The sequence below is a fragment of the Emys orbicularis genome, chromosome 5 (assembly GCF_028017835.1).
Source record: "Emys orbicularis isolate rEmyOrb1 chromosome 5, rEmyOrb1.hap1, whole genome shotgun sequence".
Taxonomy (NCBI): Eukaryota; Metazoa; Chordata; order Testudines; family Emydidae; genus Emys; species Emys orbicularis.
The window spans coordinates 58,250,547-58,277,731 of NC_088687.1; the positions used below are offsets into that span (position 1 = coordinate 58,250,547).

At 40.3% G+C, this 27,185-nt stretch overlaps 1 protein-coding gene across 1 annotated transcript in view; it reads right to left on the bottom strand.

Moving 5' to 3' along the window:
* Positions 1–27,185, bottom strand: part of TTC29 (tetratricopeptide repeat domain 29) — a 201,379-nt gene that overhangs the window by 134,578 nt on the left and 39,616 nt on the right. Inside the window, exon 4 of the mRNA XM_065405709.1 lies at positions 16,245–16,430. Coding sequence (XP_065261781.1) covers positions 16,245–16,430 — 186 coding nt within the window. The remainder of the gene's footprint in view (positions 1–16,244; positions 16,431–27,185) is intronic.

Genomic DNA, 27,185 nt, shown 5'->3' on the forward strand with positions numbered 1-27,185 from the left:
TTTTATAAATCTTCAGTGGAAATTTGTTGGAAGATGAAATAAATAGCATACAAAATGATAAAACAAGGCCCTAATTCAGCAAATAGATAGGCTAGACTGGACTCCTGAGGCAAAGTGGATTGTATTGAAGTCAGTGGGACTCCTTACAGGCTCCATAATCCCCAGAGTACAAAAAGAAAAAAGGACTTCCTATGGTCGAAGGACATTAATCTCAAGAGAGAGCCAAAGGCTTTGTGAGAGCAGAAGCAGCAGCCTGGAGGCCTGAAAAGTGGCTACAGAGGGAAGACTGGGCAGCAAACAGCCTGGAAGCTAGCACTGGAGGGCTGAGACTTATTAGCAGGGGAGCAGCAACAGCCACGGCAGGGGGAAGCAGGATGATGTGCAGGGGTTACAGGACTCTTATATTTATACCACTGTACTGAACTATCCTTCAGTGCTGGTTTAGGAACTATTGGTTTAACCTTTTGTGTTGTCATTTAAAGTAATTGTTCCAATGGTATTTGCTAGGCCTGTTGATTAATCGCAGTTAACCCATGCAATTAACTCAAAAAAATTAACCATGATTAAAAAAAATTAATTGCATTTAATTGCACTGTTAAACAGTAGAATACCAATTGAAATTTATTAAATATTTTGGATGTTTTTCTATATTTTCAAATATATTGATTTCTATTACAACACAGAATATGAAGTGTACAGTACTCACTTTATGTTAGTTTTTATTACAAATATTTACACTGTAAAATGATAAACAAAATAAATAGTATTTTTCAATTCACCTCATACAAGTACTGTAGTGCAATCTCTTTATTGTGAAAGTGTAACTTACAAATGTAGATTTTGTTGTTGTTACATAACTGCACTCAAAAACAAAACAACGTAAACCTTTAGAGCCTACAAGTCCACTCAGTCCTACTTCTTGTTCAGCCAATCGCTAAGACAAACAAGTTTGTTTACATTGACGGGAGATACTGGCATTACAAGGTATTTACGTGCCAGTCATGCTAAACATTCGTATGCCCCTTCATGCTTCAGCCACCATTTCGGAGAACATGCTTCCATGCTGATGATGTTCGTTAAAAAAATAGAGCGTTAATTAAATTTGTGACTGAACTCCTTGGGGGAGAATGGTATGTCTCTTGTTCTGTTTTACCCGTATTCTGCCATATATTTCATGTTATAGCAGTCTCAGATGATGACCCAGCACATGTTGTTTGATTTACGAACACTGTCACTACAGATTTGACAAAACGCAAAGAAGGTACCAATGTGAGGTTTCTAAAAATAGCTATAGCGCTCGACCCAAGGTTTAAGAATGTGAAGTGACTTCCAAAATCTGAGATGGACGAGGTGTGGAGCATGCTTTCAGAAGTCTTAAAAGAGCAACATTTCAATGCGGAAACAACAGAACCCGAACCACCACAAAAGCATCAACCTTCTGCTGGTGGCATCTGACTCAGATGATGAAAATGAACATGCATCAGTCCACTCTGCTTTGGATCGTTATCGAGCAGAACCCATCATCAGCATGGATGCATGTCCTCTGGAATGGTGGTTGAAGCATGAAGGGACATACGAATCTTTAGCGCATCTGGCACACAAATATCTTGCAACGCCGGTTACAACAGTGCCATGCGAACGCCTGTTCTCATTTTCAGGTGACATTGTAAACAAGAAGTGGGCAGTAATATCTCCTGCAAATGTAACCAAACTTGTTTGTCTGAGTGATTGGCTGAAGTAGGACCGAATGGACTTGTAGGCTCTAAAGTTTTTCATTGTTTTATTTTTGAATGCAGCTTTTTTTTGTACATAATTCTACATTTGTAAGTTCAACTTTCATGATAAAGAGATTGCATCACAGTACTTATATTAGGTGAACTGAAATATACTATTTCTTTTTTTACAGTGCAAATTTTTATAATCAAAAATAAATATAAAGTGAGCACTGTACACTTTGTATTCTGTGTTGTAATTGAAATCAATATATTTGAAAAAATAGAAAACATCCAAAAATATTTAAATAAATGGTAATCTATTATTGTTTAACAGTGCGATTAATCACACGATGAATCGCGATTAATCTTTTTAATCGCTTGACAGCACTAGTATTTGCACCTTTTTATTTCTGACACCCCTAGGAAAGGAATCATCTGTTACCGAAAAAAGTGTGTGTTTATGGGAACCCACCAACAGTTTAGGATTGCCACCAGTCCTGTATTACGAGTGATGTCCTCTATTGAAATGAAAACTACCCTGTCCCCTACTAAACCAGTACAGGATGCCTTTTATCCTGTATTTCAACCAAGTGCTGCTGGTTGGCAATTTGACTTGGCATAGAGGGTCACAACCCTACACACCACTCAAATTTGGCTTGGCTGCCCCTCCATCATGCCTTAGAAGTTGAAAATGAATGATTTTTAGATTTAAGGCAATCTTAGCAACAATGGAAGACTGAGGAAAAAATTATTCAACTGACAGCCAGGCCACTCCCACTGGCCATCAGTCCCATTGAGAAGGCATCTCTAGAAGCAGTGTTTCCTCTGTCAATTACTAGGAGTAAATCCTGCCTCCAGAAAAGTTTATATAATGTGGTGAGAACTGCAGGCCCAGCTGCAGTAGTCCGAGACCTTGTGAAGCTTAGGGCAGGTCTACACTACCCGCCTGAATCGGCGGGTAGAAATTGATCTCTCGGAGATCAAATTATCGCGTCTCATCGGGACGCGACAATCGATCCCCGAATCGACGCTTGTACTCCACCAGCGGAGGTAGGAGTAAGCGCCGTCAACGGGGGAGCCGCGGAGGTCGATTTGCCGCCGTCCTCACAGCGGGGTAAGTCGGCTCCGATACGTCGAATTCAGCGACGCTATTCGCGTCGCTGAATTTGCATATCTTAAATCGACACACACACCCCCGTAGTGAGGACGTAGCCTTAGCAGCAAAAAATCTGTTTCTGAGCAGGCAGCTTTGAATGAAGCTTCGTCTCAGTACTACTCATTAAGCAGTAAATAATTAAAATACCCTGGAAAAGACAGGTAAAATACAAGCAGCAATGTCAGTAATAGACATGAAAGAGAAGAGAGGGAAAATGAATTTAAAAAAGCAATGAAATAATTCATATGAAGTTTTAATAAAGTTTCATTTGCGGTCTTGTTTAAAGATATATCAGACTTTAGGGATGTAACCTAATTACATTTTTATTCTAAGTTCTACTCAAAGACCTTGGACTTTGAATCTTTAACATAGATCAAACATAGTTTAATTTACTTGTGACTATCAATATTTTAAAAAGATCTCTTCATTAAATGCCGTAGTCTTACAAACATGTACATAAAGCAGAGAACAATACTTGATGCTACAAAAATGTTAACAATTAACTTATAGAAAAAGGATTATATATTTTAATTCATTTGAATTATAGCAAGTTTTTAAAATATTTAATTCATTTTGCCTAAGTAAAAAAAGTTTCTAATAAATTACTTTCTACAGTTCAATTTAATTTTTAAAATATAAAATAACTAAAGAAGTTTTTGAACTAATCTCAGGAACTCTGTCTTCAATTAAAAGTTATAACCCCAAATGCCTGAAGAGTCAAAAATAAGACTGTTTATGCCTAGGCCATAAAACTTTTATGGAACATGTAAATTATGATTATTAGAGTTTGCACTAATGCATTACTGTGACTTGAAGAGGTTTTCACTACAATATATGAATAGAATTAATTTGTCTCCTGCCCCTAAAAATTCTACTAAAACTAAGAGACTCCCTAATGTGAAAATCAGATCCGTTTATCTTTTCTTAAGATTAGAAATGTAAAGGATACACTTTCTTTATTGCATTAAAGAAGTATAAACATACAGGGAAGTTAGATTCATTGAAAAGAACAGAATGATAAGAGTTTTGAATATTTTTTGTTACAATACTCCTTTGGGAGTATCTGCTGGAGCACTTAATTCAAAACATTCACAGTGCCCGCCAGTATTTTTTTCCTGTTATAAGAATAAACATTAATAAGATGTACTGTATTTTTCTATCAATTCAATTTGCAATTTTCTCCTTCATGCTGTATGTTCAGGAGTTACTCTCAGATTTTATTAGATTGTATTAATTTGAATTGAAAATACACAATCTCTGTAACATCAATTCAATCCAGTAACTGTCAGTTCAATATCAATAACAATATATTATTTCTATGTAATAATATGCTGTCCTTTATCTGGAAACTACATCCTGCATTTGGATGGGGATAGACTCAATTATCTAATAAGCCTTTTCAATCTGTCTAGTCTTCAGATCTGTCAATCTGGATTTACAGGTGCTTCCCTCTGGCCATTGACTGGCAGGGAAAAGCAGCAGCATCTGAAGACCTTTTCTCCTACTGTACTACTTCTTAAGCCTCTTATGCCACACTCTCCAGTCAAGTGCTTCCTTAGCTAACTGACACATTAACTTCTCATGCAACTAGAACAATAAAACAGCTATTGTATAAAATAATGCAGTTGTAGAATAATTTAGAAACAGTGGGGTTTTTTTTATATGATTACATAAAATCAATGTTTGGTAGGGTTCCAAATGATGAGCTCTGATGAGCAAAACTCCATTTTACAGGAAGGAAAAGTCAATTTTCTGCCTTTCAGATCCTCTGATGTAGACAACAATCTTTAAATAGCAGTCCCCATATAAACCTAAAGACAGGAGTTAGTGATATTTCTTGACTAACTCCCTAAGATAATTGTGGGATCTGACAGGGCCACTACATGAAGCCTATAATGTTTGGAAAGGCATGACATGGTCTTCAGATCTTACCTACTAATAGTGCTCCTCTTTTTTTGCTCAAAAGGTAGCTTGGACTAATGGGCTTTAATTACTAATCTCAAAAAGTTTCCTTCCCAGTTGTAATCTAGGGAAATGCACCTTGTAAATCACCCAGTTATGAAATATGTGGAAACTCTTTTCCCTGTTTTGCTTTCCTAACCTAACCTCCCAGCCAAGATAATAGTAATATCCACTGGGAACCAGATAATCTTTTTTTAAATAACGATTAAAAGACTAAAATACATGCTACATGGAAAATTCTCCATAAAAATACAACTACTTTGACAGGAAACTGAAATAAAACATTTAATTTCATTAAGGTTGAAATCAATTATTCATTTTGATTTTTATCATCGCAATTTTCAAGTTTTATAATATTACATAATATACAAGCCAACTTGTATATTATATTAGAAATCATAGCATAACAAAAGTCAAATTGATAAAATCAAAATTAAATGTTGCCAAAAAAAATCCAAAATTTCAACTACTGATATCGATAGAGCCAGTTGAAAACTGGAATTTTCATTCCACGGGAAATTCTGAGATTTTGAAATTTGGTTTCTTTCTGAATTGGAATGAAAAGTTGAAATTTTGGATCTTTTTTGTTTTATTTCAGTTTCCGGTCATAAATTTTGACAGAATTGATAGGTTTGTGTGAAATCAGCATTCTCTCATGAAAAACTGCTCCATCAGAAATGTTTCAACCAGTTCTAGTTATCAGGTATACTTCCTTTGCTAAATAAAGGAGGAAAACAGATAATCTCATATACCACTCAAATGCTAACTTTTTAATGGCAACTGTTGCACTTGTAATATTTGAAATGATGGTGAGTGTAGTATTTTGCAGGTTTTTATAATCTTGGGTGTTGTAACTGGAAAATAATATAAAGTATTCTAATTTGTAAGCCTTTAAGAAGTACACTAGTCTAGGTCACATGTAATACGTATAGTTCTTAAATATTCTTGTAGCTCACTATTTGATTATGAAGAAATATGATTTTTTGAATTTTTCTTTATCATTATTCTATTTATTGCATAATATACTAGTAGTTGTATTTTTATGGAGAATTTTCCATGTAGCATGTATTTTAGTCTTTTAATCTTTATTTAAAAAAAGATTATCTGGTTTCTCTTACACTTTTACATGGTTTCCCCGGCATTGAAGTTTTTGACATACAAAATAAGCCAATGAATATAACAGCAACAGAAGCTCCCGTTATTAAATTTAATATAAAATCTAATTTATTTGATGGTCTGTCTACATTTTTAGGGTGGAGTTTTCAAAAGTGCACAGAATTGGTCTAATGCTGCTCCCACTGATGTAGATGGGAGTTTTAACATTGTCTTCAATGGGGGGAGAATTAAGCCAATACTGAATGTTTTTAAATGTCCCACCCTAATTTGATGCAGATTTTTGAAAGTGCATAACTGAACTTTAGAAGTTGTCAAGGGGAAACTGGGTAGAGAATAGTTGGGACTTTGAGCATCTGGAAACGTGAGTTTATGATACAAGCATATTAGTTGTATGTAGTAATAATCAGCTGTGAGATACTGAACAACAGCTAGGTCATAGAAGATTAGCACTGGAAGAGACCTCAGGAGGTCATCTAGTCCAACCCCCTGCTTAAAGCAAAACCAACCCTAATTAAATCATCCCAGCCAGGGCTTTGTCAAGCCAGGCCTTAAACACCTCTAAGGATAAAGATTCCACTACTTCCCTAGGTAACCCATTCCAGTGCTTCATCAGCCTCCTAGTGAAATAGTTTTTTCTAATATCCAACCTAGACCTCCCCCACTGCAAAATGAGACCATTGCTGCTTGTTCGGTCATCTGCCACCACTGAGAACAGCCTAGCTCCATTCTCTTTGGAACCCCCCTCTAGGTAGTTGAAGGCTGCTATCAAATCCCCCCTCACTCTTCTCTTCTGCAGACTAAATAAGCCCAGTTCCCTCTGCCTCTCCTCATAAGTCATGTGCCCCAGGCCCCTAATCATTTTCATTGCCCTCTGCTGGACTCTCTCCAATTTGTCCACATCCTTGCTGTATTGGGGGGTCCAAAACTGAATGCTATACTCCAGATGTGGCCTCACCAGTGCCCAGTAGAGGGGAATAATCACTTCCCTTGATCTGCTGGCAATGCTCCTACTAATGCAGCCCAATATGCCATCAGCCTTCTTGGCAACAAGGGCACACTGTTGACTCATATCCAGTTTCTCGTCCACCATAATCCCCAGATAGCAGACACTGATATTGGCATAATTAGATCTTTATTTGTATACTGTACCCCACTCTCCCTAGCTTTTTCTGTCTCCTGTCTTTTAGAATGTAAAACTCTTCAGGGCAAGGACTCGCTCTTGAACAGAACCTCTATGTTGTACCAGAATATAAATTAAAATAATTATTCAAAGTTAACCTCCCAGGGAGATGAATGGCACAATTCACACATCTCAGAGCTTCTGTTTCAGATTGTCAATGGATTCTGGCACACACAGTATTGACTTACACTTGGCATATGTTTGGAAGATTTTCTTCGCTGGACACAATTGTAATCTGTAGTCAAGGATAAAAGATATATACCCGATTTTAGGAGGTGAAATATAAGTATTAATTAATGTTGTAATTAGGCCTGTAAGATATTTAGCATCACCAAATTAGGCCATAGGACAAGTTTCCATAAGTACATTAATAATAAACCTGCTGAGCTTGTGTCTATGTGATATGACGATGTTTTGAAAATAATTGCTGAGTTTGGACAATAATGTCTATGAGAGATCAGCAGATACCACAAGATGACCATTGGTAGCTGGGGTGAAATGTTAGAGACTTCCTTAAGGTAGCCACCTGTTAGCATGGTGACAAGGTGACATAAATGTTAATGAGTACAAGGGGAACTAATGAGTTACCCTGTGAAAAACGGGAAACCCGAAAAGTAGTGGGATGTGGCAATTCAAATAAGGAAAAGGGGCTAAAACTTTCATAAATATGTATGAACCCCAGTGGGTGTCAACGTAACACATTATGAAAACTGTATCCCACCCTGTGTGCCTTTGTCGAGGGGAGATGCCAAGATGACGATGGAGAGGATGAAGACAAGCACTTTGGGTTTTTCTATAAGACCTTAGTGTGAGTAATGCAAATATTATACAGTCTGTACTGGTGTCTCTCTCCTTTACCAGATTGCAATATGTGTATTGTTTGGTTGGTTAGTAAAAATAATTATAGAAAAAGCACTACGTAGTCTCGTGCACCGTGAGTTTTCCCCCTTCTATTGGTAACCTTTCTACTGCAGTTGATCTTGGGGGCTGAATTCTCACAGATTAAAGTACATGTAAACTCTCACCTTGGGGTGGGTAATTGGTTAACGTAACACGTAACGATAGATAAGCTTACAAATCCCTACACTTCCTTGGGAGCAAGACCTACAAGCACAGGCTGCAGAGCCAAAGGGGTCAGCTGGGCCATGACTGACCATTTTTTGACCCAGCCAAACCTTAGTGGCTCTGTGACTCCATGCACCAGGTCACAATGCCACTTACTCAAATTTGGCCTGCCTGCCCCTCTGTCACTCAAATTTGGAGGAGTGGTTCAGGTCACAGGCCAAGGGGGGTCAGGCTGCTGGTGGTGGGTGGAAGCACCTCAGAGGGGAAGAGGAGGATTGTCAGCAGGAGGGGGAGAGGGGCACCTTAAATGGCACTTTGAAGTCCCTGCTTATAAGAATTTAGTGCTGCTCCTGCTAAACTCTGAAAAGTACACATGGAAGAACTTGCACCATTCTGCATAGCCAGCCAGGCAGAGGGAAACAAATGCCTGTAAAAGGATGTACCAGTGGCCACATTTCCACCACTCTGCTCTGAGAGCACTGTTCCTGCTTCACTATACCTTGGACATCCTGCTGGGACAGCACACCTCTAAACCACCACTAATGCAGGGCTGTAGCTTAAAGGCACAAAAGTCTTGCATGTTTATGAAAAAATAACATTACTGCAGGTGTTTGTTAGTTCTAGCTGTGTCTTTAGGCTTCCCAGCTAATTTCAGAGTTGTCTGAAGTAGAGGTTGGGACTCTATCTAAAACACAAGCTGAGGGGATTATATCATAAAATGATAGGACTGGAAGGAACCTCAACAAGTCATCTATTCCACCCCCTGCGTGTTGGCCCCTTCCGGGAGCGGTGTGGGGCCAGGGTAGACAGGGAGCCTGCCTTAGCCTTGCTGTGCCCGCCACTGACCAGGAGCCACCGGAAGTAAATGATGTCCAGCGGGAAGCCGCAACCCAGCGCTGAGCCCCCACCTGGAGCCAGCAATCCATACCTCCTCCTGCACCATGAACCCCCTACTGCATCCCAACCCCCACCCTGAGCCCCCTCCCAGATCCAGCAGCTGAAACCCCCTCCTGCACCCCAACACTCTGCCCCAGCCCTGACCCCCCTCCCAGAGCCCACACCCTGCACCCCCTCCTGCACCCCAACACTTTGCCCCAGCCCGGAACCCCCTCCTGCACCCAAACTCCCTTCTAGAGCTTGCACCCCTCACCCCATCCTGCATCCCAACCCCCTGCCCCAGGCTCAGCCCAGAGCCCCCCCCACACTGTGAACCTCTCGGCTCCAGCCCAGAGCCTGCACCCCCTCCCAAACCCCAACTTCCTGCCCCAGCCTGGTGAAAGTGAGTGAGGGTGAGGGAGAGCGAGCAGGGCCGGCTCTAGGTTTTTTGCTGCCCCAAGCAAAAAAATTTTGGCTGTCCCCCCCCCCCCCCGCGCTTTTTTTTTGGCTTTTACACATGTTTGCACTTTGCAGTTTTGTTTTGACTGTTTAAAATTTAAAAAAAATGAAAACAGAGAATTTGTAGTTAGTGAAATAAAACAATTTCCTACTAGTGTAATTTTAACATTTAATTTTAACAAAAACACAATAACAAACAATTTGAGTTCAACTATACACTGTAATGAAAAACTTTAGTGTCTTCCAGTTTCTCATAAATTAAAAGAATTCATATGAACTGAATTTTTCTGGTTTTTATACTTGTGTAGTCATTTAATTTTAACAAAAACACAATTACAAACAATTTGAGTTCAACTATACACTGTAATGAAAAACTTTAGTGTCTTCCAGTTTCTCATAAATTAAAAGAATTTATATGAACTGAATTTTTCTGGTTTTTATACTTGCGTAGTCTTTTAATAAGTCAGTGAAATCTAAATTTTTTGCAATAGTACTTTCAATTGAAATTAATGCCAGTCCTGACACGATTTTGAGACATGGTGGACCTCAAATAATTTTTTAGTAATTTCAGTTTTGAGAAACTGCGCTCACCAGAAGCCACTGATACTGGTAATGTTAAAAGAATGCGTAATGCTATAGCAGTGTTTGGAGTGAAAAAATCATTTCTTGCTATAAATTCTAATACTTTTAGAGGAGAAGTTTTAGGACTTATTAGCTCAGATAAAGCTATTAATTCATCATACAATTCTACTGCATGAATGTCAGCAGCGTTATCAGTACTGAGTGCTAAATGTAGGTCTTGGCACTGCTTCATGAGGTCTTCTTTGGAAAACTGATTTTTAATATTTCCAATATCGTATAAAAATTCGAAAGTTTCACAATGACCATGCAACTGACAAAATCTTTCTTCAATGGAAGTTATAGCTACATCCAAAATACAATAGAAACATTCAACTTTAAACCTTTCGTTTGGATCGAGAATAGGATCATCATGAGCCTCATAACAAAACTGTCTTGTTTTTTTCCGAGGACGAATGAATTTTTGAGGTGCAAACGTTGGTTCAAAATCAAGATCCTCTGCTATTGTTGTTGCTTCTTTGACAATTTCTTCAAATCCTTCATCTGAACGGTATTTTTTAAAATATTCCAGCGTTTTATTCAAAATCATCTTTGCCTTGGATATGTCTATGGTTATGTTCTGCATAACTTTGCTGGTCAAATTAATTTGATTTAGAATATTGTGCCAAATAACCGTGCAACATGAAAATTGAAACTGCATCATTTTCTGAGCCAATGTTTCAGCTTCATGTCGAAATGAAGGATCATACGACAAGTCCTGGCTTATTTCGAATAGTGCATCGTAAATCTCTCCTGATGAATATCGGAATGGTCTAATAGCTTCTATCCTGCTTTCCCATCTAGTTTGACTCAGAGGTTTAAGTGTGAGTTTTTGTTCAAGATGCTTCTTCAAGACTGCCCAACGGTGTGTGGAAGCACTCAAAAAGTTGTAAATTGCTTGCACTGTGGTAAAATATGAAACGGCATCTTTAGATGATTTGGCGGCATCACTGACAACCAGATTGAGCGAATGCGCATGGCAAGGAATGAAAAAAGCTCGATTGTTTAAATTCAATATTCTTTGCTGTACACCTGCATGTCGTCCTCGCATGTTTGAGCCGTTATCGTACCCTTGGCCGCGCATATTTTCTAAAGGTATTCCATAGTGTTCCAATCTCTGTAGAATTACATCTGTGAGGGCTTTCCCAGTAGTTTCATTCACTGGTATAAATTCTAGAAAGTGTTCACAAATTTTCACTTCTGCATTTTTATCAATTTCAGAAATCGTAAAACTATTGACATTTGCTCGGTTTTCCTCAGATCTTGAGTACAATCAACTATAATTGAGTAATATTTGGCAAGTTTCAAATTCGATAAAATTTCATTACGCACTCCATTAGAAATTAATTCTATTATTTCATTTTGTGTATTTTTACCCAAATAATGGGTGTGAATCTCTCCATCTTTCACGCTTCGTACATGCTCAGCCATAACATTATCAAATTTTGCCAATAACAACCAATTTTAAGAAATTTCCATTGTTATTCTCATATAAAATATCCGAGGATCCACGGAATGCGAGGCACTGTTCGGCTAGGAAATTAATGATTGCCAGTAAACGTTCCAACACTGCTTGCCAACGTAGAATTTCTGAATTTAGTTGACGTTGCTGTACCGCATCGATTGTTGTACCAGTACGTAATCTGTTTGACAGCTCAATCCAATTTGTCAATGAGTGTAAATGATTTTTTGATGTTTCATGTTCTTTCAAATGCTGATGCAAATTTCGCCAGTCATTAAAACCTGCAGTTGCCAGAAAAATGTCCGAGTTACAGAACAGTTTGCAGCAAAAACAAAAAACTACATCTTTGGTCTGTGAATACACTAACCACGATCTATTAATTTGTTCCCCATTTTTTTCTTCATACTGGATGGCATAAATCGACAATTTGACTCATTAAATGGATATTCAAATGTAGGATCTAGTTTTGAAGGACCTTTTTTCACAATAATAATTCGCATTGTATCAGTAATTATTGTCGGCCATGTAGCTGGATCCGATCCGATGTCAGTCTCTCCACCTTCCAATAATTGTTCTTCAGTTTTAGATTTGGATAACAGTTCTTCATTTCTGGACTCTTCAGCTGAAGTAGTAAATCTTTGGATGGATTGTGATTGTTCGTCTTTATCAGTTAGTGAAGATAATCTTTGGTCAGATTGTTGTTCATCTTTATCAGTTGATAAAGGTAATCTTTGGTTCGATTGGTCTTCATCAGTTGATGAATAATCACCTTCAATGCATTGCTTAGAGCTTTCTCCTTGATTGTCGACTTTTTTAAAATACTTTTTTGAAGTACGAGATAGTTTTTCTAATTCTTTTTGACGTTTCTCTCTGTCGCCGGTAAGCAGCACCAGAAAGTCGTTTTCGTTTTTGTCCCGGCATTTTAGCCCTATAACCACTGGCACCGACGCAAAACGGAAATTAGCGCGAATGGCGCCGACAGGGCAGCACAGTACACACACGTAATCGTGATTTGAGTGACCGTGTCACAACATGACATGATATTTTTCACGTCACACTCCTATTGCACTACTGTACTTGCCGTAGATAAGGTGCTAGTCATTGGGGCGAGAGAGCTCCCCACGAGCTCGGATACACACTGGACCCAGCCCTGCTGGCGTTTTCCCAGTGCTGAGGCCGCCCAGCTGGGAGCCCGAGGGGCATGCAATGGAGAGAGCTCTGTGGCTGGAGGAGCCAAGGAAGAGGTGCTGGGCTTGCTGGACAGATGCTGCCCCTCTCTGACAGGTCGCTCGCCCCCTGCAGGGGGGGAGGCAGAAGGAGACTCCAGGCACGGGCACCCTGAGGCCACCCTGCTGGGAGCCCGAGGGGCATGCAATGGAGAGAGCTCTGGGGCTGGAGGAACCAAGGAAGAGGTGCTGGGCTTGCTGGGCAGATGCTGCTCCTCTCTGCCAGGTTGCTCGCCCCCTGCAGGAGGGGAGGCAGAAGGAGACTCCAGGCACTGGAGTGCTGTGAGGGGCTGGGGAGTGAGGCAGCAGCCTCTGGGGCTCCAGCAGGCAGAAGCTCCCCAGGAGTCCTGGGGACCCTCCCGCCTGGCCCGACTCTTACCTTGCTGCAGATCTGGCCTGAGGTGGAGTCATCTCTGGTCACCGCCGCTCCCAGGGCCATGGGTTGGGGCTGCTGCTGGATCCCAGCCCTGCTCATCCTTGGGCTTCGCCTTGGCCCTGGCACAAGCTGGGCTCAGCCCGGGCTGCCGCTCCGCTCCCCTCTCCCCTCCCCTGGCAGGAGGTGGCACAGAGAGGAGGAGGAGGCAGAGGCGGGGACAAGCCGAGGAGGAGTGGACCTCCCGGGCGCCATGTTCCCCCGTCCTCTGCAGCCGGAGCAGGGCTGTGCTACCGGCTCCCGCCTGGGGGGAGGGGTGGCCGCTTCCCGCTGCCCGCGGGAGAGCGGCATGAACAAGCCGAGGAGCGGCCCGTCCTCTGAAGCCGGGACAGGGCCGCGCTACCGGCTCCCGCCGCTCTCCTGCTGTCAGTGCCCACCCCCCAGGCGGAGCTGGTAGCGCGGCCCTGCCCCGGCTTCAGAGGACGGGCCGCTCCTCAGCTTGTTCACGCCGCTCTCCCGCGGGCAGCGGGAAGCGGCCACCCCCCCCCCAGGCAGGCGCCGGTAGCACGGCCCTGCCCCGGCTTCAGAGGACGGGCCACTCCTCGGCTTGTTCGCGCCGGTCTCCTGCGGGCAGCGGCCACTTCCCCCCCAGGCGGGAGCCGGTAGCGCAGCATTTTGCCGCCCCATAAATTTTGCCGCCCTAGGCACCAGCTTGTTTAGCTGGTGCCTAGAGCCGCCCCTGAGAGCGAGCGATGGAGAGCGGGGGATGGAGTGAGTGGGGCGGGGCTTTGGGGAAGGGGTGGGGCCTCGGGGAAGGAGTGTGGTATTTCCTGGGTTGCCCTTAGATTCAAAAAGTGATCTGGGGTTTAAAAAGGTTGGAGACCACTGATCTAGACCATCCCTGACAGGTGTTTGTCTGACCTGTTCTGAAAAGCCTCCAACGATGGTGATTCCACAATCTCTCTAGATAAATTGTTCCAGTGCTTAGTTAATTATTGGTTTAAGTAGAATTGCTGTTTTTTCATATCTATAACATTTACTTGAAGTAGTTTTGTTCAACTGCTTTTAAAAAGACAAAAAGATTAGATACCTATTTTAATTTTTTCTGTTTTTTAAGTTAGACTGACACACATTCAATCTAATTTGGTACAACCCATTCAAAGTACATGGCTTTTGCGCATTCAGAGTCCTTTCTTCCTTTTGGTCACTTTTCCTACAGACATAATACATTATCTGAATATCTGGTATAGAGGTTAACAAATTAATAAGTTTAACATGATATAATATTCCTCATGTGAATGATGTTAATCACATTGCTTAATGCACTACTGAAAAGTACCGAGATACTACAGTGATAAGCATGGTACACACTATATAGGAAGAACCTATATGGAACAGAACAGACACTAGCCATCATATCAGTAAAACACACTGGCCCATATTCAGCTGTCAGTTATAACAGTGTGCTCCCTATTGGTCAAGTATGGCACTACAGGTGCTCCCTGCCTCAGTTTCCTTCCCCCAAGGTGTGTCTCCTCAGCTCTCCACACACCAGTCTGTACTGGAGATGTGGCTTAGTCCTCCAGCCAAATTACAACAAACATAACCCCTTCTTTTTCAGCCCACCCTGTGGGCCCTGTTCCCAGCCCCTTTCTGGGCTACCTTAAAGACTCTCCATTCTGGGCAAGAATGCTGTCCCCAGGCTTGTTTCCATGGAGTATCCTTCTCCTGAAAACCCTGACTCAGGGCCCTTCACAGGAGTCTGCCTGCTCATTGTGGTTTCAACTCCAGACTGACCGCTTGCTCAGTTCTTTTAAAAAGCCCAGGTGTCAGATTAGATGACCAGGTGAGGTTTCTTCCAGAGCTACATTTCTACTTTTCTATTTCTCAAATAATACAATTTAATATCACAGATACCTCAAATATTTTCTTTGAATATAGCTCAGGATTTTTTAACAAATTAACTTCTGCCACACCTATGACCCTTTGTACATTTTTTCTGACAACATTGGAATGATTGAGTTTTATCAGCAAAATTTTTTGTGGAAAGCAGATTTCAAAATTACATACACAAGTATTCATGAAAATTATATAGACAAGGATTCATGCCAGAAGTGCTTGCTTGTTCATCAAATCAGAAAATAGAAACAATACACTGTTTCTTACATGAACAACAAGGAGTCTGGTGGCACCTTAAAGACTAACAGATTTATTTGGGCATAAGCTTTCGCCCAAATAAACCTGTTAGTCTTTAAGGTGCCACCAGACTCCTTGTTGTTTTTGTAGATACAGACTAACACGGCTACCCCCTGATACTTGTTTCTTACATGGTCAATCACACTGAAGCAATATATCTAAAAGTCTGTGGTCAATCTATAAACTGAATATTCACACAAATACATTTGAAGAAATCATAAACAGCTAAAGTACATTTAGCAAGTAGAAACAGAGGCTAAATTTGAACAAATTACCTGTGGTGAAAAATTTGCTCATTGTTTTTCTTTTCTAGTATTAAGTATAGAGAAACCTCCTTCATACACGGACCCTGTCATATACACCCAAACCTTTCTGCCATGAAAACTAGCACAATTTTTAAAATGTGGCAATGAAGTCAATTGTTGCTTATATTAACATCTTTTCTCATTGATATCACAGGCTCACAATCTGCGACAACATTAGCTAGTGAGACGTTGAACAAACAGCACGTGATGAAAGGAGGTAAACTTAAAGCAAGGGAACATCTTTATTTATAAAGAAATGCTTCCTCTGTTCATATAGCTTGTCTTCAGTTTGAATGAGAACCTTCAAACTACAACTGGGGTGCAAAATTCTGTCTCTAATGATGAACTGTTCTATTTGTAGATTTGCTGATCTAAAAATTTAAATTATGACTACTTCACAAACCCACAGATATTTTAGCATTACATAATATATTATGGTATAATATTGTGCAGAGTAAATAAATATAGACCAACAGAATGTGACTGTGTGAAAATGGAAATACATTTTGATGTAATGATATAAACTGTTACTTACCTTGTTCCTCATTGACAAGGCCCATATTTGCATGCGCTTCAGCCTCTTTTTTCCCACCATCGATTTTGATTAGCTGAGCGGTGCTAAAACATTGTTCATAAAAGTAATTCCTTAACCATTTGTCCTCAGTGTTGTTGAAGCAGTAGGCCAAATTAAGTTGGTTATTGTACACCTCCTCGTAGTACTCTTAAAATGTAAAAAAATTTACAACTCAGTCAAAACAATGGAATATTATTAACTTTCAAGAGGAAGGCCTGTTTGGTAAAATCAGATTTATTTTCATAATAAACATATCAGTTAAAGGGATGTTTACTGTGTCCCATTCAACTACATATAGTTACACTCTCTTAAATACATACTTGTTAAACAAATATAAACTAAGGAAAAGGGATAAACTTCCAAGTAAAAGCACCACTGAAAAATGAATTGTGGCAGGAATATGAATACATGAATATTATTTTCTGTATACCAGACCAAAATATATTTCTTCAAAATATGTAAAATAAGTACCTGTTATAGAAATGGACTTACTAGAAAGCACTCCTGTGTCAGCACAACACAATGCTATGCAGATGTCAGAGCTTGGAGCAGCACAATCCCACTAAAGGAGAAGGGAATGCTTTATATGACTCTTGAACAACCTCCACTGATTGAGACCGCAAAGGCATTGACAGGATTCAGAATGGGCCTGAGTCTGAAAGAGAATCACTGTCTGTGTCTAAGGGTATGTATACATTGCAATTAGACACCCGTGGCTGGCCCACACCAGCTGACTTGGGCTAAGGGGCTGTTTAAGTGCAGTGTAGACATTATGAGGACCATCCCACTTTGAAGGGTCCTAAAGCTCAGGCTTCAGCCCGAGCCTGGACATCTATACTGCAATTAAACAGCCCTGAAGACAGAGCCCCATGAGCCTGAGTCAGCTGGCACGGGCCAGCCGTGGGTTTTTAATTGCAGTGTAGACATACCCTTAGCGGTTGCAATGAAGGAGGTAAAGGGAAAACAATAATACCTGAAAAAAATCCTATATGAAACACATTTATTTAACTAATCTTGACCATTTTCATATCCATTTTAAGCATTACAAGTAAAAAAGGAATAATGAAAAAGGCTAATAGTTTTCATGTACATTTTTGTTTCTATTTCCTTTAAAACGGTGACAAATTAATGGCAAGACTGAAACTTTATATTTTGCTATGAATAAGGGATAGTGCATAGAGGTGCTGCCCACAAAGCAGCTTTGGAAAGTAAATGAGATTCAAACCCCAAATCCCCTTGCTTAAAAGGAGAAAACAGTCTGCTCCTGCTCTTTACCAATAGCAGATTACTTCCTAGTGGCATGTTGAAAGGACCAGCCAAGGGCTCCATCCACTCTCCACCCACCTGTGAAAGTAAGCGTGAAGTAGCAGCCTCACAGATTATGCTCTCTCCACATGTACAAACCAACAGTACATATCACAATCTTGCCCTAAAATTTATAAAGATACTGGAAATGTAATTCATTATTCAGCTTCTCAGCAACCTAAGTAACAGCACATTGGACACCTTATGAAGCTTAATTAAACTGTTGCTAGCTGCAAGTCCAAAATCCAAGGAGTGTTAATATACTATCAAATGTATTATTTATTGCTCTAAGTTACAGCTTATATGAAATAGGAGAGATTTCCCATCAAAAGAATCCATTTAAAAATCACAGGAGATTATCTCAATACTCTGCTGAATTAGGTTAATGATCTGGTGCTTAGAGGCATCAGCATCAGACTGAAGAATTTTGACAATAATTACCACATTGTTTCCTCTTACTGTGGGTTTGAAGCACCTATTCTCTCATGGGCTCAGAGGGTCCACAGAAGTAATTAGCAGAACACATAACCCTTCTGTCTAATTGACAGATGCAAAAATATCAGGCCAAATTTAATGCTGACATAAGGTAATGAATTTGTCTCCACTTAAGCCAGAGTTAAATTTGGACAACTGACTAAAATGCTATTATAATTTTGATTGATATATTGTTTATGTGGCTGGTTACTGAGTGGCCCAGGAACATATTCTTAAAGGATTTTAATGTATTTGGGGAGATGGAGGGGTTAAAACAGACATATCTCTCAGCAGGGAGACAAGGTGGGTGAGGTAATATCTTTTATTGGACCAACTTCTGTTGGTGACTGAGACAAGCTTTCGAGCCACACAGAGAAGAAGAGCTCTGTGTGGCTCAAAAGCTTGTCTCACTCACCAACAGAAGTTGGTCCAATAAAAGATATTACCTCACCCACCTTGTCTCTCTAATATCCTGGGACCAACACAGATACAATTGCATGCATATCTCACAGCAGGTCAGACAGTGTTTGGTGAGAGAAACTGTTGGCTAGCTGAAGGTGGGAACACAGATGCTTTGTGTTCAGGAGTTCTGTGAGTTGTAAGTTTTGCTGTTTTTACAGTTGATTAGCTTTTGTGCTCAAAGCAATGACAGGATCTACATGCAGGAGTAGGAACAGATACCCTGAGCTGGCATCCACTTATCTATCTCTCAACAAGGAAAAAGCCACCCCTGGGTGAAATCTTGGCCCCACTGAAGTCAATGGAAAAAATCCCATTGATTTCAAAGGGGCCAGGATTTCACTCCTGGAGTGCAAATCTTTCCTTACTGCTTAGAAATCAGAATACCACAACAAAACATTTTTAAATTCTATGTTGAAGCCTTCATAATAGCTGATCTAACAGGGAAACTCAAGCCTTAATGTATATTTTTCTAAAGAAGATTTGGGGGGGGATGGACAAAAAAGTCAAACCTCTGTAAAGAACTACTATATGGATTGCAAATGATAACTTTCATGTCAGTCACTTCGGTTGTCTGAACAAAAAGTTATCAGTAATTACTCTGAAGAGCGTTCTGTACAAAATGTACAGCTCCTTGCTTCAGTTCTAACCAGGAAGAGAGATTTTTTCCACAGCCTCCCCATTTTTACATCTTTCATTTCAAAATCAAAACTTGAATTACATATTTTCTAATATGAAGTATTCTGAGTGCCTTGTACTATCTTCTGACAGGATTAATTTCTTTATCACCTCAAGTTAACCTTGATGAAGCACTGCAGCAAGTGGCATATAACAGAAGTCTCTGTATTCTGTTCATGTGTGCTATTCCCTGTTCTGACTTTTCCAAATATCACATACCCCTTCATCTTTCTTGCCATCCTTGACACATTTAACTAGTGCTTTAACGTCTCTCATTTTTGATCTGATCCTGGCCAATTTGAGTAATGTGAGCAGACTTTTCCCTGTTTGTTTTCTGAAGCCAATCTGAACTCTTTTCTTCCACTCTTCCTGCCCCTTTATTTTTCTTTTGACAACTAAACTTACTTCCTTTGTTGTTAAACAATTCTGTCCTCTTGTTAATTCAACTTTTGCCTTCTCCATTCCTGTTTGTTTTCTCAGAGTTATCTTAATTGTTCAGGTTTCGCACATCCATTCTTACATTCCACACTTTCTATCATTTTTAAGATTCCATAATCAGCTTCCTTTAAAATACAGAGAATTTTCATTTGAAGAATCTTCTGTGTTATTTTCTTCAGGCCAAAAAATTCTACGTCTCTGAATTATCTTTTCAGCACTTGTAACTCATTGCTACTCTGTTTTACTCTTCTGACAGATTCATTTGCTTTTTGGTTACCACAAATAAGCTTCCTGTGCCCATTGTTGTGCTATCATTCCCAATCATTTTGTTTCCTCAATGAAAATTTTACTCTAATTTTTGTCTCAATAATGTGATGCAAATTCAGTTCCAGTGTTCAGCATTTTCTTCTATTCCCAAATAAACAACTATTAACCTTCATGTAATTGATAAAGATTTTAGTTATTTCAGCTGGAAATGGTTAAGTTATAATAATTCACTTAACTGGCACCATAGATTAGAGAAAACTGTGATAAAAAGCAATCTAAAGTGGCCACTATTTTTTCTGCCCAATGATCATACGTTGTGTGGTATAAAAGTCTTATTGCGATCTTTTATGTAGGAGATACTGATATATGTACTAAAATATGCAATGTTGCAAGACTGCTCCAAGACACAGATATTCAAATTTCATAATGCAAGACTGAATTTAATGCTTGATACCAGCAAAAGCTGATGCTTTGACTAGATGAACAGCAAACAATGTGTGATGAGTGGTTAGCCTAAATATTACAAGTAAATTTAGTAACACTTCCTAGGTGATATGCACACAAATGTCAACAGATATATATATATATATTAGTTTTAGGGCTACAAGGCAACTCAAGAAGTCATCTAGTCCATCCCCCTGTGCTGGGACAGGTCTTTCTCTAACCTGTTCTTGAAAACCTCCAATGATGGGGATTCCACAACCTCCCTTGGTAATCTATTCCAATACATAACTATCCTTTTAGTTAGAAAGTTTTTCCTAATATCTAACCTAAATCTCCCTTATTGCAGATTAAACCCATTACTTCTTATTCTATTTTCAGTGGACATGGATCATCATCCTCTTTATAAAAGCCCTTAACATATTTGAAGACTGTTATCAGGTCCCTCCCTCAGCCTTTTTTTCTCAAGCCTAAATATGCCCAGTTTTTTTAACCTTTTTTAACCTTTTCTAAACCTTTTATCATTTTTGTTATTCTTCTCTGGACTCTCTGCAATTTGTCCACATTCTTTTTTAAAGTGTGGTGCCCCAAAACTGGACTCAGTACTCCAGCTGGGGCCTCACTAATTCCAAGTAAAGTGAAACAATTATCTCCTATATCTTACATACAACAGTCCTATTAATACACACCAGAATTATATTAGCTTTCTTTGCAACTGCATTGCATTGTTGGCAAATATCCAATCTGTGATCCGCTACAACGCCCAGGCCCATATTACATGCCACTTGGAACAGTTTGTAATTACAAAAGATACTGAAACAAATTATTAAACAACCTAATTTCCTTCTTTGTCAGAGTTACTGGCCTAGTGAATGGGGTGAAACAGTAGACTTAATATATCTTTATTTTAATGAGACTTTTGACATTGTTCCACATGACACTTTCATAAGCAAACTAGGGAAATGTGATCTACATGGAATTGCTGTAAGCTAGGTGCACAGCTGATTGTACTCAAAGAGTAGTTATCAATGGTTCACTGTCAAACTGGGAGGGTGCATTTAGTAGGGTCTGGTAGGGTCAGGTACTGTTCAGTATTTTCATTAATGACTGGGACAACAGAGTGGAGAGTATGATTATAAAATCTGTGGATGAGTCCAAGCTAGGATGAGTTGCAAGCACTTTGGAGGCCAGGATTAGAATTCAAAATGACCTTGACAAATTTGTCTGAAAACAACAAGGTAAAATTCAATAAAGAAAGTACTACACTTAGGAAGGAAAAATCAGATGCACAACTGAAAATGGGGAATAACTGACTAGGTGGTAATATTACTGAAAAAGATCAAGGTTTGTAGTGGATCAGAAATTGAATACGAGTCAACAGTGCGATGCTGTTGCAAAAACAGCTAATATCATTCTGGGGTAATTAACAAGAGTGTCATATGGGAGGTAATTGTCCTGCTCTACTCAGCAATGATGAGGCCTCAGCTCGAGCACTGTGTCTAGTTCTGGGTGTCACACTTTAGGAAAGCTGTGGACAAATGGGAGAGAGTGCAGAGGAGAGCAACAAATATAATAAAGGGTTTAGAAAATCCCACCTATGAAAACAGGGCATGTTTAGTCTTAAGAAAAGAAGACTGAGAAGGGACTAATAATGGTCTTCAAGTTTGTTAACGGTTGTTATAAAGAGGACTATGATGAATTGTTCTCTATGTCCATTGAAAGTAGTACAAGAAGTAATCGGCTCAATCTGCTGCAATGGAGTTCTAGGTTAAATATTAGGAAAAACTTTTTAACTATAAGGGTAGTAAAACTCTGGAATACACTTCCAAAGTAGGTTGTGGGATCCCCATTACTGGAGGTTTTTAAGAACCAGTTGGACAAACACCCATCAGGGATGGTCTAGATTTACTTGGTCCTGTCTCAGTGCAGGGCTTCATGACCTCTTGAGGTCCCTTCCAGCTCTTTATTTCTGTGATTCTAAAATATTATTTAAACTTTCATCAGAATTCTCAAAATGGTGCATTTTAGATTAAGGTTATTGTTGGCTGTGTTCTATAATTAACATGATTCATGAACAACAAAAATGGTCTATAATGGGGTTTCTAGATCCTACATATTGTGACAAAGCTCTGATCTTGTCTCCATGGGTCCCGCGCTTCCTGTCAGATTTCACTAGCCTCAGAGGCTCACTGTGACCCTCCACGTAGCCCTTCTCTCTCTAGAGGCAAGGGTCACAGCCTACTGAGCCATTTTCATCATAAGCCAGCAAGGGAGGTGAGGAGAAGCTACCCTCCCTCGCACAATCTCTGTTGTCTCCCAGTCTCAGTGATTAATCGGGGAGGGGAGGGGGAGCCCGGGCCCGCCCTCTACTCTGGGCTCCAGCCCAGGGACCCTAATAGTAGCAGCTATGGTAGCTGACTTTTTGGAAACAGGATGCGTACAATTCCCTAGGCCACTTCCCCACATCAGCCCCCACTACCTCAATATCTACTTCACCCTTACCTCAGGGCCCCCTTCCTTTGTCTGATACAGTTTGCACTGCTCAGTTTCTCCAACAGCGCGGCTTCCTCCCACAGTTCCTGACACACACCCCCACCTGACTAACTGGGAGGCTTTTAACTAGTTTCAGCCAGACCCTGATTGGCTTAAGGTGTCCCAATCAACCGCTGTCTTCCCTGCCTTCTGGAAAGATCTTAATTGGCCCCAGGTGTCTTAAATGACCTGGAGCAGCTGCCATTTGCTTATCCTGGTAACAGGGATTTGTTTAGCCTGTGGCTAATATATCTGTCTCCCACTACTTTGCTATAGCCATCTGGCCTTGCCCCGTCACAATATACATGATATATATTTAGATTTCTACTATGCTAAATGAAGTATCATCCATCCCAAAATCTGGGTGTCCTTGGCAATCTCCTTAAAAACACTAAAATAGAGAAACCCCAAAATTACTCCCAGATCTCAGTATCTTCAATATGGCTCCAAGGTTTCATGTGTAAATACCACAAACTCATTTGAAAATGGATGCACAAGTAAGTGGGGGATATTTTAATTAACAGTAAATATTTATATGCACCCAGGAAGAAGATATTTCATCAAGCCATGATCTGAAAATCCACAACACACAGTAAACGTCTAAACTATGACATTTTAAGATGAAAAGGGGTTATCAAAGTAACTTTTGTTCTCTGAAATTTGAATGTGTTGTTTCCAAAGAGCTACACTGACCCTTTCTCTTGCTGCACAGAGTTCAAATGCTAAAGCCTCTGGAAGTAGAGAAGAGTCAACAGGCAGTTATAAGGGATGAGATGTTCATACCATCAGTTAGCAGAATGTTGGGCTCAAAGAAAGTGTGCACACACCCTAAAAGTCAAAAAAGTTGCATGGCCAGGCATACAACTCTTAAAATGTGATTACATGGGGGCAGTGTCACAAAGGAGAAAAAAATGATTACTTAGCATGGTGCCTATACTACTTTGTGAGGAACCCTGGAGTGGAATTGGACCACCTATCAAAACTGAAAGATGTTGAGTACCCAAGAATCCATAGTAAATCCACCCAAGCCACAACAAAATGTATCAAACAAGTGCCCAAACAGTGCATATCAGAGGGAGAGGTAAAGAGAAGAAATCAGAAGTTAAAACTGGCTTTGGGTTTTCAGCCAATGTATCAAATTTGCATTCTTTTTTCTGAGAAAGACAAACAGCAGAATATGAAGCAGCTGTCTTTGTTAGATATTTTCCATTTCTCTGCCTCTTCTGATATTGAGGCTGAAAGCTAAGGATGGCAAGGAAGATTTTTGATAACACAACAGGAATGTTGAGGTGCTCCTCATCTGACATTACTGAAGGAGTTTCAGTAATCTTGTGGTGAACTTGATGTCTTTCATTCTCTCCTGAGGCTGAAAAAGCACCTCACCCTCAATACAAATTTTCAGTACAGGCCTGAGCTTTAGGAGAAAGGTTCAATGATATAAGCAAGGAGTACTACCCGAAAGAAACATCTGAGCCAGAATGTCTTAAGCCTCATAAACCACCTCAAAGAATGTTCTTGGTCACTTCATGTTCCTCAATCACCAGCAAATTTTCTGACTTTTTCTGCTCCTCAGGAAGGTGGTCATTTATGGGGAGCATTTGCTCCCAAAGATGAAACTGATGCCTGGCTTTATAACTGGCCATACAGAAAGTACACTTTCCTTCCCAAAATGTAATTTTTTTGCCATGCTTATCTAATAGGAAGGTCTGACCTGTGTTGGAATATCTCACCCTTTCATTGGTAACAGACTACCCATGAGTCAGGAGTATAGTAGGTTAGGAAGTACAGGACGCCTTGCTATGACACCTGAGGAAGGTTATTCTGCCTTCTCAGATGTGCTTGGGATTGAGGATGTTCTTAACAGGGTCCAGCAGTCTAACAGTAATGGGGCAAGTGAGTTTCTTTCTGTTAGGCTCTAGAATGTTGAATAGCCATGAGAGTCTTTTCATGGACTGCTGATATTTCCAATGCCAGCGCCTCTGTCTTATGTCCTACCGACTTCTGGAACTGTCTTAAATAGTCTAGTGATGAATGAGATGAAGGGCCTGAATCCTCAGAGAAAGTTGAAGAAGTAGCATTGTGATAACTGGGCCTTCAAATTTACCCTAATTGTGAGCTCAATTGTAAAAATTGAGTAAAGTTTATAAAAAGTCACAATAACCTACGATCACAAATTTTGATGGGAAAAGGTACAAAATGGAGATAGAAAGACTGAATTAGTCCACACAAAAAGGCCTACTGATATAATTCAAGAATTGTGTTAAGATCATACCTGGTAAACAAGACAGTGAGAGACCAAAAATCAGTGAACCAAAATTGGTGGGTCAGAAACGAGGGTTAATTGGCGGAAAAATAATGAAAGAATGAGCTATTCCACCCAGCACTCTCTTTTGGGGTCCTTAAAAAAACAGAATTTAGGGGAAAAGTGGCCTACTAGAGAGATCTTCACTATCATAGCTCTACTCAAACCATCTCTTGGGACCCCAGGCCTTTGTCATCCTGATCCTGAGAAATATCTTCAACAGATTGGCCCATAGAATGGGACCCAGATGTCATTGCCACATCTACTGACTTCAGTTGAATCCCATATGCATCCGAAGAAGTGGGCTATAGCCCACGAAAGCTTATGCTCTAATAAATTTGTTAGTCTCTAAGGTGCCACAAGTACTCCTGTTCTTTTTGCAGTTGAATCCCAACCACCACCTGGGATGTGTGAATTTGCATATATCCTCTCCCCACACCATGTGTCCTTTTCCTTCCCCACTTTATTTCTTCTCTTTCCTATCCCTCTCCTCTTTCCTTCTGTCTAATAAGAGTCTGGCTTAGCTGGCCAAGACTGTATATTTTGCAAGACTGATGAAAGCCTATGACCAGGAAGCAGCATCTGGAAGCAATGTCCTAAACAGCACAATGCTGGTACAAGTTTTCCAAGTCTCAGAGTGGCTGATAAGACTATGTGCTGTGCCTGTGCTTCTCCAGCAATGAGGCTACCAGTGAGAGTCAAAACCAGAAACTGTATTTTCTATCTTTGCTGTTCTTTTCTCTCCCCTTTTGTGTGTATTTTGTTTTGTCTTCCAAGAAACAGGATCAGACTTTAACAGCAGCAGCGACGCCAGCTTCAGTCCAGCTCAACTAATTTCTTCCCTTTTCCCCATAAGAACAATTACTACCATTGTTAATATCATCTAACAGACTGTTAAACAAGAGTGTTTTTCCTTCTAAAAACTCTCTCCAGGCTAAAGGGAAAGGGAACTATGGATGTGTTAAAATGTTATATTTCAAATACTTTAACTGTTTTGCCTTCTTTTCTTTATGTTTAATAAACAGTTAAAATGATGTTTAATGGTGTCTTTGCCATGGTACTAAGCAGGCTGAGGTCTTTGCATACCATACACTACACTTATTTAACACTGTTTAATACTGGACTATGACAGGGTCTTGTTAACATCTTTGATACTTTGAGCCCATATATTCCATCTAAATACAATAGTAGCAAAACCGTTCTTGCTGATCAGAAGAGGGGTTGTTACAAATCTTCCTCCCCTTCCTTTCCTCAAACAGGCAGACTAGAATACTGACAAATGGAAAGGATAATGCTGCAAATACTAGCATTGGTCTGGAGGCGGGGAAAACAAACATCCTAGGTGTGCTGGGAGAATCAGATGGATGAGGAAGAGTAGTAGGTTTTATTGCTGACCTTTATGACATCCAGACTTCCAAAAGCCAAGACTTCAGACTTCAGCCAAGAGGCTGAAGAAACTGAGAAAGAGTTCCGTTTAGAACCCAAGAGAACAAGACTACGAGGGCATTGAGGCACTCCCTGTTTGAGATGTCAGCTTCACAGCCAACCTGAAAAATCCACAGAATGGAGGCCCTGATTAAGACTCCACTACAATGTCCAGATCCAATGGGACTGGGCTCAATCTTCCCCAGAAAAGTGCACACTCAAGAATAAGACAATTTACTTTGATCATGGTGATAAAGGTCCTTGAAAAACACAGATGGAGGGAAGGAACCAGGAATCTTAAGTGTCAGGAACATTGATAAAGCTGAAGCCATTGGCACTGGTGGTGCCATGGCAGGCAACTTAAGCTTTATGGTTCCTGGACCTCATCCTCTTCAGGGACACTGTTGAGAAGTCTGGTACTGAAGGCCCATGTGGTGGGGCGGCTGCCATGAGAGAGAGGGCTAGAGTAGGCCAGAGTGGCTGCGCAGGCCAGCAGCCAATTAGAGAAGGGCCTACTGAGAGCCAATCAGGGCTGAGATTAGAGCCAGCCAATCAGGGCTAGACTAAGCCCTATATAAAGG